At 44.3% G+C, this 13,610-nt stretch overlaps 1 protein-coding gene across 1 annotated transcript in view; it reads left to right on the top strand.

Annotated features, from left to right (window-relative positions):
* CAPN9 (calpain 9) overlaps positions 1 to 13,610 on the top strand; it is a 54,987-nt gene that overhangs the window by 17,042 nt on the left and 24,335 nt on the right. The window contains exons 6-10 of the mRNA XM_060242772.1: positions 268 to 351; positions 678 to 763; positions 1,938 to 2,015; positions 4,081 to 4,241; positions 9,062 to 9,219. Of these exons, the coding sequence (XP_060098755.1) occupies positions 268 to 351; positions 678 to 763; positions 1,938 to 2,015; positions 4,081 to 4,241; positions 9,062 to 9,219 (567 nt within the window). The remainder of the gene's footprint in view (positions 1 to 267; positions 352 to 677; positions 764 to 1,937; positions 2,016 to 4,080; positions 4,242 to 9,061; positions 9,220 to 13,610) is intronic.

Raw genomic sequence — 13,610 nt, 5'->3', positions numbered from 1 at the left:
GGAGTGGGGAATCAAACTGGTTCTCCAGATTAGAATCCATCAATCTTAACCATTGCACCATGCTGACTCTCAAGCCATTGCAGAGCAAGGGTTGAGGAAGGGCTAATGCTTTCAGGAGTTGCGGAGGGTTTCTCTGGGATGAGAGAGGGCACAAAAGATCTGCCACCATAATCTCTTTCTGGATATGCAGTTATAGCATCCAACCTATTATGTATAATATTGTTTAAATAAGGCACAAATTTAAAAGCACGTATCTCCATGTTTTAGACCAGCAGTGCAGCTGAGTCAGAAGCTCGAACCCCGTATGGTCTTATCAAAGGCCATGCATATTCGGTAACTGGTCTTGATGAGGTAAGAAGACTTTTTTAAAACTGTGATTTCTCTTGACTGAGTAAAGATTGACAGAGGAGAAGAGAGAAGCAAAGCATGCTTTTGAGTGTCAAGCTTGCTTATCTCTCCCCTCCCCCTTCCCCCATGGTTACAGTCAGGCCAGTGACACAAGTAGACAACCCAGAGTGAGTTTATTGGGGAGCTCATCTTGTGGTATCCAAAAATGAGATTCAATAGCCCATGACCAAGGATGTTCAGTTAAAGCTTAAAGATCTGCTGAAAATATAGCCACAGTTTTCTTATATGTAAATTTTACCCCTCTTTTCCTTATTTGCTTCTGTCTGTAGGTAAACTATCAAGGACGTAAAGTTAAACTCATTCGAGTTAGAAATCCATGGGGTCAAGTAGAATGGAACGGTGCATGGAGTGACAAGTCAGTATCTTATGTTCCAAGAAAACACACTAAAAAGTACAAGCTATGATTACTAAATGTTGGCACTGTGATAAAATAACCAGAATGGGTGAGAAAGCTGGTGGGAGGGGGAGTCCAAAGTTAATGCTATTTGAAATGATGAGAACTGATTTTGCACTAGACTTGTTCCGAGTGGAGAGCCCTTTTGCCCCCATCGCTTCTCTCAGCTTTCTCACAAGCTGCCCTGGAGCTGCAAGTTGGCGTGCTGCTTTTCTGTGGCAACCAGAAACTGCTTGTAAGAGGATCTCACTTGCTGCAGAAAATGGCTTGCCAACTCACAGCTCCGGGGCAGCTTGTGCGAAAATGGAGAGAAGTGCCTGGAGCAAAAGGGCTCTCTACCCGGAACAAGCCTAGTGCGAAATCGGTTCGGGGAATTTTTTAAGTGAAAGATTTTTTTTTAATGGAAACATACAGATTTTTAAAATGGAAACCAGGGAAATGAAATACATTGTCTCCCTTCAGTGGGATTTCAAGGTGTATTTTGAGCTGCTGCAGGAAGCAGGAGTAAATACATTTATACAGATTTGTGTAAGTCTAATCAGAGAACTTTGAGAGGTTTTTTTAAAAAAAGTACAGAAGGCAATACAATCCAAAATAGTTTTTCCTGTGTTATGTACAGAAAGTACCATCAGTGCAACATAGGATACATAAATTGTAAATGAATGCAGTATTTTAAGTCTATCAGCAATTATACTTCTTATAGGTCTGCCTGTGGCTAATTTGCATCGATATAAATTTGAACCAAACACTAGTAAGAGAACTGCATGATTTTTGCATGACCGGTTGATTTTTAAAAGTATCCCAAATAGGATTGTTCAAATCTGGCTTGATGGAGGATATATCTGTCCGAAGCTCTACTTCTATGAATCTGTTTGGTTAAGTACAATCAACTCATTAATTGATTTTATATCTTTGCAATTTGCCAAAATGTCTTATGCTTTTCTAAATGCAAGTGCTTAAGTCTACTTTTAGTCTTGCTGCTCTTGGTGAATGTTTGCCTGTGAGAGAAATTAAGACACCAACTAGTGGTCTGAACGATGAAAAATGTAGCGGACTCTTAATGCGAGATGCTGGAATCTCTTTTCAAAATGAAGTTCTAAAAGCATTAATGAGGATCACCTCCTTCTCTTCCAAGTTCCTCTGAATGGCATTCCATCAGCCCATCTGAGCAAAGGCGTTTGCACCAGATCACGCTGGATGATGGAGAATTCTGGTAAATGAAATGCTGATTAAAATGTTACATGTATTAGTGAGAACAAACCAAAGTTAATGACTAGCTGATTATTGTTTTAGCTGAAGCATAAGGCAGGCATATCCAATTGGGAAAGGGGCAGTTACTGAAGCCCCACTGGCATCAGGGTCCCACTGTACATTTTACAAAGTTCTTCACCGCTATTTTATGTTATTAATGTGACACTTGAACCAGAAGAGAACATTTTGACACTGTTCATTTTGAAAAGAGACTTATGGCAGGAAACCTAATACATTTTAGCCACTGTAGGTGTGTCACTTTAGTGGGAAAGGAAAGGAATGTCCAAATAACATGATGCTCATTCTGAATACAGCTCATAGGCTTCATGGGGCTTTCCCCTTTAAACAGGATAAAAATAGCAATTTTCTTTTGATCTGGTTCAAACTAAGGAGTGGGATGTGTGGAGCCATCCATTTGGATGTTGTACCTGTTACTATCAGGGTGAAGAAGGGAGAGCTAAGATCTATGTCCAAAATAGTGTGGAGCAACTCACCGCCACATGCTGTTCCCCTTCTCCTTTTTGGCTCAATAGAGAAAGGGGAGTTCTGGGCTGTGGGGTAGGGTCTAGAATGATTGTTATTGCAGCTGCACTTTTGCTAAGGGTGCTGCACTTTTGTTGAGATGTGATGAGGGTGGGGAAAGTATGGCACAGCAGCAAGTGGCATAGGGTCCCAGATGGGACATGTGGATGTGATTCATTCCCATTCCCAAGTTGTTTGTTGCTGCTGCCATGGCAGAGATGTGCTCTCTCCTATCACCTGTGCAAATGCAGCCTTGATAGAGATTTGTGTCTTATATGAAACCCTGCTGAGAACACTTGGAGGAAATTGCTAAGCCATTTCACTTGCTTTAATGAAAGGACACAATGAAAGGTATTTTATATCCTTTCAGAAGTATTTTAAAGAAAATAGTTGAAGCAAAGGTGTTAGTGATTGGGAAAACATTCCAGTTTAATTCAGAAAATGAAGATCCTGCATGTTGAGATTATTCCCACAAATATAGAGTGAACTCTTTTAGAATTATTTAGCCATCTGTATTGGATGAACTGAAGGATGGTAAACAGAGTATACTATTAGTCATACTAATCAGTTTTCTAACAGTGTGGAGTGATGGTTCTAATTCACCCTAATGTCTTGCAAGAACCCTAATGACTAGCAAGATGGATTTGATTTCAGATTAATTAACCCTGGGAAGGAAAAACACACTTTCTCATTGACATACAAACAGATTATGCAATCATTGTTAGATAGCCTGATAATGGCATTGCTATAAATTGCTTCCATTTTAGTTGCTGAGCCCTAAACTGTTGGCAATTTTCACCAGTGCAGTTATCTGGACATTATGCTAATAATCACGGTAATTACAATTTAAATAGCAACTTCAGTACTAAAGGTACCTCACACAATATATATAACCCTCACAACGGTCATTCAGTATGTGTGTATGTCAGTTGACTTATCACGACCCCAGCAAGGGGCTTTCAAGACAAGTGAGAATCAGAGGTTGTTTTCCATTGTCTTTCTCTGAAAAGCAGGGCAGTAGCCAGCAGGCCATGCCCCCTATAGAATCTGCAGCACCCGCCCACAATCTTCCCTTTCCCTGCCACCTTCCCTCCCCATGAAATGTAGCATTTATTATTATCCCCATGTTATAGGGAGTTGATGCCAGTGACAGGGGCTTTCCTAAAGGCTACTTAATGAGTTCTAGTGGAGGCAAAATTTCAGCTGGGAACTTCATAGATCACAGCAGGTAGCCGTGTTAGTCTGTCTGTAGCAGTAGAAAAGTGTAAGAATCCAGCAGTATCTTAAAGACTAACAAAATCTGTGGCAGGGTCTGAGCTTTCATGAGACACTGCTCACTTCTTCAGATACTGATACATTGTGTGTACAGGGCTTATGTACTGCACTTGATCACAAAGTTGAGAATTCAGACCAATTACTATGATTGTGAACTTAGAAGTTTGGAGGAAACTATTTACTCAAGGATCAAAAGTCCATAACATGATTACTCTTTTCATCTTACACAGGATGAAGTTTGAAGATTTCCTATCTCATTTTGACAAAGTTGAAATCTGCAACCTCACACCTGATGCCCTGGAGGACAATGCTACCCATAAATGGGAGGTGACAGTGCATCAAGGCAGCTGGGTCAGGGGTGCCACTGCTGGAGGGTGCAGAAACTTTATAGGTGTGCACAAGCCTCTTTTTGTATTTTTGTACTTTTGGGGAACAAGGGATACCTGTAAGTCTTCACTCCTGCCCCATCACTCAGCTAGCCTAACTCAGCACCAGTGTCATCAAGCCCAACTCAGTGTGCTTAGAAGGTATAACTCTGCTTGGAATGGGACTGGAAGAAACCTATACAGCCTAAGATTTAAGCCCAGTTCTTGGGGCTGGAGTGCTCTCTCACTGACGGCCAGCTCATACACTACATTGATTGTTCTAAGCAGTCCAGAATTTCCTCTGTTACACACTCATGTTGGCACCAACTATGTGGGGAAATGCAGTCGTGAGGTCCTGGAGGAAAAATTTAGGCTGCTAGGCAGGAGACTTAAGGCCAGGACCTCCAAGGTAGCCTTCTCAGAATTGCTACCTGTTCCACGTGCAGGGCTGGAGAGGCAGGCACAAATTAGAAGTCTCGATGTGTGGATGAGACGATGGTGTAGGGAGGAAGGGTTTAAATTTGTTAGGCACTGGGATGCTTTATGGAACAAACAGGAGCTGTACAAAAGAGACGGTCTCCACTTGTCCCCAGATGGAACCAAGTTGCTGGCACTTAAAATCAAAAAGGTGGCAGAGCATTTTTTAAACTAAATCTTGGGGAAAGCCGACAGGAGATGAAATGTCTCTGATTCGGGAGGACTCATCTCAAAAAGATGAAGGGTTAGCTGTTTCTACTGGGTAATGGATCAGAGTTGTCCACTGAGATGGTGACAAACAGTATGGGCTGCCTGCCAAAGTCTCGAGGCAGCAGGAGGAAGGTTGCGGGCCTAACTTGCCTGGGAAATTATAGATGTTTCTATACAAATGCTAGAAGTGTTCAGAGTAAAATTGGTGAGTTGGAATGTTTAGTGCTGGGGAAAAACATAGACATTGTGGGAATTTCAGAAACTTGGTGGAATGAGGAGAATCAGTGGGACACGGTGATTCCTAGATATAAGTTATATCGGAAGGATAGGGAGGGAAGGGTTGGAGGTGGGGTGGCTCTGAATGTCAGAGTGGGTATACAGTCCAGTAAGACTGAGGTCAAAGAATTAGATTCCCTTCTAGAAATGCTTTGGGTCGAAATAGAGGGCCCAAAAGGAAATTTAACTATGGGAGTTTGTTATCGCCCACCAAATCAAAAGATAGAGGATGATTATAATATGATGGAAGGATTAAAGATAGTGGCTAAATGTAAAAACTGTGTCGTAATAGGTGATTTTAACTACCCACAGATTGATTGGGTCAATATGTGTTCTGGTCGAGAGAAAGAGATTGAGTTTCTAGATGCTCTCAATGACTGTGCTATGGAGCAGATGGTCACAGAACCTACCAAGGGTGGGGCAATCCTAGATTTGGTCCTAAGTAATGCCCAAGACTTGGCAAGAGATGTAAAAGTGATGTAATGGAAGCTTGGAATCAGTGACCATGACGTTATTGATTTCACAACCACGCTTAACTTTAAAAGGGGTAAATTCTCTGAGATGAGGAGGCATGTGAAGAGGAAACTGAAAGGAAAGCTAAATACAGACAAAACCCTTGGGGAAGCTTGGAGGCTATTTAAAACTACAATCCTAGAAGCTCAGATAAAATATATACCACAAGTTAGGAAAGGCACAAACAGGTATAAGAGAAGGCCTTCATGGTTAACAAACAAAGTAATGGAAGCTGTAAAAGGTAAGAAGGACTTCTTTAAGCAGTTGAAAGCTAGTCCAAGTGAGATTAATAAAAGGGAACACAGGCTGTGGCAAATCAAATGCAAGACTGTGATCAGGCAGGCAAAAAGGGACTATGAGGAGCATATTGCAAAAAACATAAAGACCAACAATAAAAATTTCTTCAAATATATTAGAAGCAGGAAACCAGTCAGGGAGGCAGTGGGGCCCTTGGATGACCAAGGGATCAAAGGATTACTGAAGGAGGATAGGGAAATGGCTGAGAAGCTGAATGCATTTTTTGCCTCCAGCTTCACTGTGGAAGATGAGAAGTGTTTGCCCGCTCCAGAACCACTAATTTTGGAAGGGGTGTTGAAAGACCTGAGACAGATTGAGGTGACAGGAGGTCCTACAACTGATTGACGAATTAAAAACTAATAAGTCACCAGGTCCGGATGGCATACATCCAAGAGTTCTGAAAGAACTCAAAGTTGAACTTGTGGATCTCCTGACAAAAATATGTAATCTTTCATTGAAATCTGCCTCCGTTCCTGAGGACTGGAAGGTAGCAAATGTCACCCCATCTTTAAAAAGGGTTCCAGAGGAGATCTGACAGGCCAGTCAGTCTGACTTCAATACCAGGAAAGTTGGTAGAAAGTATTATCAAGGACAGGATGAGTAGGCACATTGATGAACACCAAGTTATTGAGGAAGACTCAGCATGGGTTCTATAAGGGAAGATCTTGCCTCACTAACCTGTTACAGTTCTTTGAGGGGGTGAACAAGCATGTGGACAAAGGGGACCCAATAGATGTTGTCTACTTTGACTTCCAGAAAGCTTTTGATAAAGTTCCTCATCAAAGGCTCCTTAGTAAGCTCAGGAGTCATGGAGTAAAAGGACAGGTCCTCTTGTGGATCAAAAACTGGCTAATTAATAGGAAGCAGAGAGTGAGTATAAATGGGCAGTCTTTGCAGTGGAGGACGGTAAGCAGTGGGGTGCTGCAGGGCTCAGTACTGGGTCCCATGCTCTTTAACTTGTTCATAAATGATTTGGAGTTGGAAGTAAGCAGTGAAGTGGCCAAGTGTGCAGATGACACTAAATTGTTCAGGGTGGTGAGAACCAGAGGATTGTGTGGCACTCCAAAGGGATCTGTTGAGGCTGGATGAGTGGGCGTCAACGTGGCAGATGCGGTTCAATGTGGCCAAGTGCAAAGTAATGCACATTGGGGCCAAAAATCCCAGCTACAAATACAAGTTGATGGGTTATGAACTTGGCAGAGACTGAGCAAGAGAGAGATCTTGGGGTCATGATAGATAACTAACTGAAAATGTCTAGACAGTGTGCGATTGTAATAAAAAAGGCCAACACCATGCTGGGAATTATTAGGAAGGGAATTGAAAACAAATCAGCCAGTATCATAATGCCCCTGTATAAATCGATGGTACGGTCTCATTTGGAGTACTGTGTGCAATTCTGGTCACTGCACCTCAAAAAGGATATTATAGCATTGGAAAAAGTCCAGAAGAGGGCACTAGAATGATTAAAGGTTTGGAAAACTTTCCCTATGAAGAAAGGATAAAACGCTTGGGGCTCTTTAGCTTGGAGAAACGTCGACTGTGACATGATAGAGGTTTACAAGATTATGCATGGGATGGAGAAAGTAGAGAAAGAAGTCCTTTTCTCCCTTTCTCACAGGAACTCATGGGCATTCAATGAAATTGCTGAGCAGTCCGGTTAGAATGGATAAAAGGAAGTACTTCTTCACCCAAAGGGTGATTAACATGTGGAATTCACTGCCACAGGAGGTGGTGGCGGCTACAAGCATAGACAGCTTCAAGAGGGGATTGGATAAAAATATGGAGCAGAGGTCCATAAGTGGCTATTAGCCACTGTATGTGTGTGTGTTTGTGTGTGTATAGGCCACTGTGTGATACAGAGTGTTGGACTGGATGGGCCATTGGCCTGATTCAACATGGCTTCTCTTATGTTCTTATGCAAAGATAAGTAACAGTATCACAAATTTGGCCAGTAACTGCCATAATCACAACAGCTGGGAAAATAAATCATAAGGGTGACTGCAGAAGTTGCAGTCAGCTGTATCCATTATTACCTGGATCAGAAGCTGCAATTGTCCAAAGGATTGTGATATTGGAGACTGTCAGATCTCTTCATATAGGCAAGAAATGTATTCTGTAAGGCAATCCTTATGTCCTCAAATGGAAATCTAAATCCTAATTATGATTCTACTATCCTGTTTCTATTTTGTGCCAAAAACTTCCACACATAATCTGCGGAAATAAATAAATAATTATTACTGGAAGCATACTAAACTAAAACAAGCAGCCTTGATCCCTACTATGTAGATATTTCTCAATGTGTTCACTGTTTGTTTCCTAGTTAAGACTCCCAGTTACTGACAGGGAAACCACCAGAAATGTCTGTGTTTTGAAGTCACAATTAATTTAAGTCCTCTTGCCTTCAATCTCAGGGTGCTATGTGAGGGGAGAAAGGAGGGAGTACACAATCACAACCAGGTTCACATCAATCACACACACACAAAAAAAAATGAGAATTGTTAATGAAGTCCAAATGGAACCTCATGGATATTAAGTCTCCTGGAATTCCTTTCAGGGAGTACCTTCACTGTGATTAGAGTCCATCCCCATACTATAAAATCCTTATTTTTGTTGGGGAAGGACACAAGGATTTGTATCACATATGCAGTCGGAGGCTTGTGATTATGTGTAGCTATGTAAGTAATGTGATTTTTACAATAGAGCCAATAGCAGCTCCATGGAACAGTCTGAGGTTGCCCAAGTATGGGTGGTGGGGGTGGGGGTAGTAAAGCCACTTCTACTGTGTGCAGTGGTTGCAAATAGAAAAAAGACAGTGTGCATCTGAGAAGCACAAAACTCTGTTCAGACATGTGGATCCTTGCATCATTCCCCAACAAAGACTTTGTGATGTGCAGATGGCGTCTCAGAATGTCCTCTTTCAACTGACCCCAGAGAATGGAGGAGTCTGAGGGAATATGGGAGTCTTCATAGGCTGCTAGCATTGGAAAGATATTGTGATGGTGTGAATCCTTTCATAAAGTCACCACGTGCATAGGGAACACTGTTTCCTTATTTACTGATGTGTGCTTTTCAGAAACCTTTTGGACAAACCCACAGATCAAGCTTCAGCTGACAGAAAAGGATGATGATCAAGATGGATGCACATTTATAGCAGCTCTGATGCAAAAAGACCGCCGTAAACTCAAGAAACTTGGAGCTGAAATGTTAACAATAGGATATGCTATCTATGAGGTATTTCCCTCTACCATACTCTAAGCAAAGCAAAGCAGATTCTTCATAGGGAATTATGCTAGACTGGTGATAACTACTGGGCACCAGGGCTGGTTCCAGGTTTTGGGAGGCCCTGGGCAGACAGTGCCTGGAGCCCCCATCTCCTCACCAACAGAGCTTTACTCATTTCCTTCCCCCCACCCCTCACCCCCAGCCCAGACTTGTATGCATCTATCTGTCTGCACATCCTTCTCCAGGTTGCAAGCACTCCTAATGCCCATTTTCAGTTGCCTGCAACACCTACACACCCCTTCCTCAATGGCACTAGCCTAGGGTGGCCAGACCGTCCCGGTCACCCGGGAAAGTCCCGCTTTTGGTGCCCAATTCCCGTCTCCCGTGCTGGCTATACCGGGACCATTAGAAGTCCCGGTTTAGCCAGCGGGCCGTGCGCGCGGGCGGGGAGGGGGAGGCGGCAGAGAGGCCGGCGCGGGAGGCCCGCGGGGGGAGGCAGCAGAACAATGGCGGCGGCGGCCGGAGCGGGAGGCGGGCCGCCGGCGCCTGCAGCGGCAGGAGGCAGCGGCGTGGCGAGAGGCCCCGCCCGGGTCAGTGGGAGCTAAGCGGGCTGCCGGCGGGCGAAGGTCGTCGCTCCCTTCCCGGTGCAATTCCAGGGAGTTGGGCTGGAGCCTGGAGGCGAGCGGGACGTCGTGAGGGGACTGCATAGCGTGGCCGGCAAACCCCCTGATTGACTTTTCCAGGCTGCCGCCGCAAGCCAGCAGCAAGACTAGCTGCCTGACGTGGAGCCGCTGGCTTCTTCAGCCATGTGGTTCCAAAGGAGCAAGAAAGAACTTTGGGGGCAGATCGCTTCAGAGCCCATCGGCGGCCCTTTTTGCTTTGTTGAGTTTTGTAACCAAAGCGGGCGGGAGGGATGCAGAACTAATTAAAACTTCGAGGCTGGAGCGGCTGGGAGCCTCCCGGTTGCCAGCTTAATGCTTTCATCCTATCCCAGTCACGGTGAGTACAGCCCGTCTCTTGTCTATGCTGTGGTTTGGGTTGTTTTTTTTCTTTTAAAAAAAGAAGACAACGAACACCCGTTTTCTTTCTCTTATGTGAGCTCTTCTCTTTTGAATTGCACTGTTTCTCGGGGGCAGGGGGGGAGGGAAATGCCTAGAATTAGGGTTGCCAATCCCCAGGTGGGGGCAGGGGATCCCCCGGTTTGGAGGCCCTCCCCCCGCTTCAGGGTCATCAGAAAGCGGGGGGAGGGGAGGGGAGGGAAATGTCTGCTGGGAACCCTATTATTCCCTAGAAAGATTTATTCCCATAGAAAATCATGGAGAATTGATCCACAGGTATCTGGGGCTCTTGGGGGGGGCTGTTTTTGGGGGGTAAAGGCACCAAATTTTCAGTATACCATCTAGTTCCTCTCCCTAAAATACCCCCCCAAGTTTCAAAATGATTGGACCAGGGGGTCCGATTCTATGAGCCCCCAAAGAAGGTGCCCCTATCCTTCATTATTTCCTATGGAAGGAAGAAATTGAAAAGGTGTGCTGTCCCTTTAAATGTGATGGCCAGAACTCCCTTTGGAGTTCAATGCTTGTCACAGCCTTGATCTTGGCTCCACCCCTAATGTCTCCTGGCTCCATCCCCAAAGTCTCCTGGCTCCGCCCCCAAAGTCCCCAGATATTTCTTGAATTGGATTTGGCAACCCTACCTAGAATCCTCTACGTGGCTGATCTCATAAAAGGTTTACTCCTGAGCAAGTGAGTGCAAATCAGAAGAGCGCCTGAAGTTGGCTTAGGCTGCGCGGGTAAGGAGGCAACGAGGGAGAGGAAATCGGGTGCAGGTGAAGCCGGCCTGGCTGTTTAAGAGAGCGGGCTGCAGCCGCCTTGGTTGGTGAGGCTGATGCTCTGAGGCTGCATTTCGTGGGAGGTAAAATGTGGTGCCTCTCGAGGTCGGCTGCTAAACTCAAAGTTTCCCAGTGCAAAATCCCGTTTCTGAAAAGGGGTTTTTCCTGTCTTTCCCCCTGATTAGCAGTCTCATCTGGAAGCGGAAGGGGGGAGGGGGGAGAATGCAGGCTCTCCAGGCAGGCTTCACTTTGCTGCAGGAGCTTGGAGGTGGAGGATATCAGACTCAGTTGCTTCACTGAGGCTGGGAGGCTTGGGAGCTTTTATTTTGAGCTATGTGCTCACTCGTGCGTGGCTAAATACAATCGGGCGGCATTTGGAGCAATAAATTTCCCCTGCTCCTTTAAACAGGTTCCCCAGCTTCTTCCCCCCCCCCCCTCCACCACCTCGGCTCCTCCCTTCCCAACTCAGTTTCACTTCGGCACTTGCTGGTCTCAGACTCAGCGTTTCCTCCTCCTTCCTCGGCTTTCTTCCACGTGGTCTCCCAACAAACTTTCCAACTGCACTGTAAGTTGTAATTTTTTTTTCTGAGTCTAAAGGTGGGCATGGGGGAGAGGTTTGTTTAGACCTGGACAAAACAGGGCTCCAGCAACAGGATTTCAGGGCCAGTTTTGAATTTAAAAATAAAATAAAATAAAGGGCACAGAAGAGGATTTTCCAGGGGGACAGTGGAGGGGTGGAGAATAGATAGAAGCAGAAAATCAAGGAGCTATAAAACCAAGAGCTACTGTTGGCCACTCCTGCCTATGACTCAGGGAAGGAGATGTGTGAAACACATACCCTCAAGTTTTAAGTTGACAGACTTAATTTGCAAAGTAAACAAATTCAGTAGTACTTTTAGTTATATATCATAGTTAAGATGCAGGCAGTTTCTGCTAGGAGAATAAAAGTATCAAAAGGCTACCTTCCACAGAAGAGAAATATAGGAACTACTGGCCACTGCCAGGGAATGGGGGAGTTGGGTTGCCATATCCAGATGAGAAACTTGTGGAGATTTGGGGACATAACCTGGAGAGGGTATAATGTCATATGGTTCTCCCTCTGAAGCAGCAGTTTTCTCCAGTGTGTAGTCTAAAAATGAGCTGTAATTCCAGGGGATTCCCCAGGTCCCACCTGGAGGCTGGCATCCCTAGGTTCATACAGCTTTCTGTTGTGCATTTTGCATAGTGTGAAGTGTGCAGTTCAGTGCATAGAATCATTGAACCTTAGAGCTGGAAGGGCCTCCAGGGTCACCTAGTCCAACCCCCTGCACAATGCAGGAAATTCACAAAGAAGTTAACAGAATCAACATTGCATGCGTCTCTTTCCTACTAAAGTCAGTGTAAAGGGCTTCATTTTTGGCAGAACTTTTATGCCATGCCATGGCCAAACTTGCGTAATGTAAGAGCCACATAGAATAGATGTCAGATGTTTGAGAGCAAGAAGGCAGGCAGGCAAATAGCTGTGGGGAGGGAGAGGTGGAAAGAAAGCAACTTTAAATGCATTCCTCAAGCCACTGGTTGACTAGGCTTGATTTAAAGAGAGAAATGCCTTCTCCAAGTCAGCTGACAGGGTGGTGTGGGCTTTGACAGCCACACAATATGTGTGAAAGAGCTACATGTTGCTCCTGAGCCACAGTTTAGCCACCCCTGCACTATACTGTTTTTGAATATTTTACCAAGTAATTCATTTGCATTGTTCTCCACTTCAGTAATTGTAGTCCTAATACATTGTTTATTAAAGGCTCTAGCTGTCTGATTGAATTGCTTTTCATTTTTTGTATTCTGTCCTGAGTCTCAGTGAGGAAGGTGGGCTAAATGAAGCTGATAACAATACTAATGTTATATGTTGGATAGCCTCTACCTGTGTGTTGTATATATCTTCTTAAATTAGTTGTGGAGTATATGCAGAAAGTATTCTGTTGGTATTATTTCTTATTGTTAAAGCACAATCTGATGGCAGTATAATTTTCAAATTAACACTGCATTTTTGTGGTGGTGAGGTTTATTTTGGTCTGTTTTGAAGCTATGAATTATGCTTGGTATGTGTGCTGAGTGAAATGTATCTGCTGGAGTTCCCTATTGCTGCTTAAGTCAAACTCTCTTCTTTTGGCCTGCTTTGTTTTCTGCTGAAATTTGACCTTCTTTAAAAACAAAACAATCCAGAGTGCTTTGGTTAGGTTATTTATTTTGGTACAAGGAAATATATGTTTTGCTATTTCGTCTATAACTCTCCCCATCGGTAAGGTTCTACAACATCCTTGATGCTTTATGCAAAATTTTTGTTATTTTTGCACAGGCAGGAGGCCTAAAAGTCTAGAGCAAGGGTGGCCAAACTGAGGCTCAGGAGCCACATGTAGCTCTTTCACACATACTGTGTGGCTCCCGAAGCCCCCACTGCTGCCCCATTGGCCAGCTTGGAGACGGCATTTCTCTCTCTAAATCATTTTTCCAAGCCAGCTGGCAGCTTGGAGAATGCATTTAAAGTTAAAGTTGCTTTCTTTCCACCTCTCCCTCCCTCCTCCCCCATCCA

Source organism: Heteronotia binoei, chromosome 1 (assembly GCF_032191835.1).
Source record: "Heteronotia binoei isolate CCM8104 ecotype False Entrance Well chromosome 1, APGP_CSIRO_Hbin_v1, whole genome shotgun sequence".
Classification (NCBI taxonomy): domain Eukaryota; kingdom Metazoa; phylum Chordata; class Lepidosauria; order Squamata; family Gekkonidae; genus Heteronotia; species Heteronotia binoei.
Note: the sequence above shows the minus strand (reverse complement) of the source record. Positions and strands in the feature narration are given on the sequence as shown.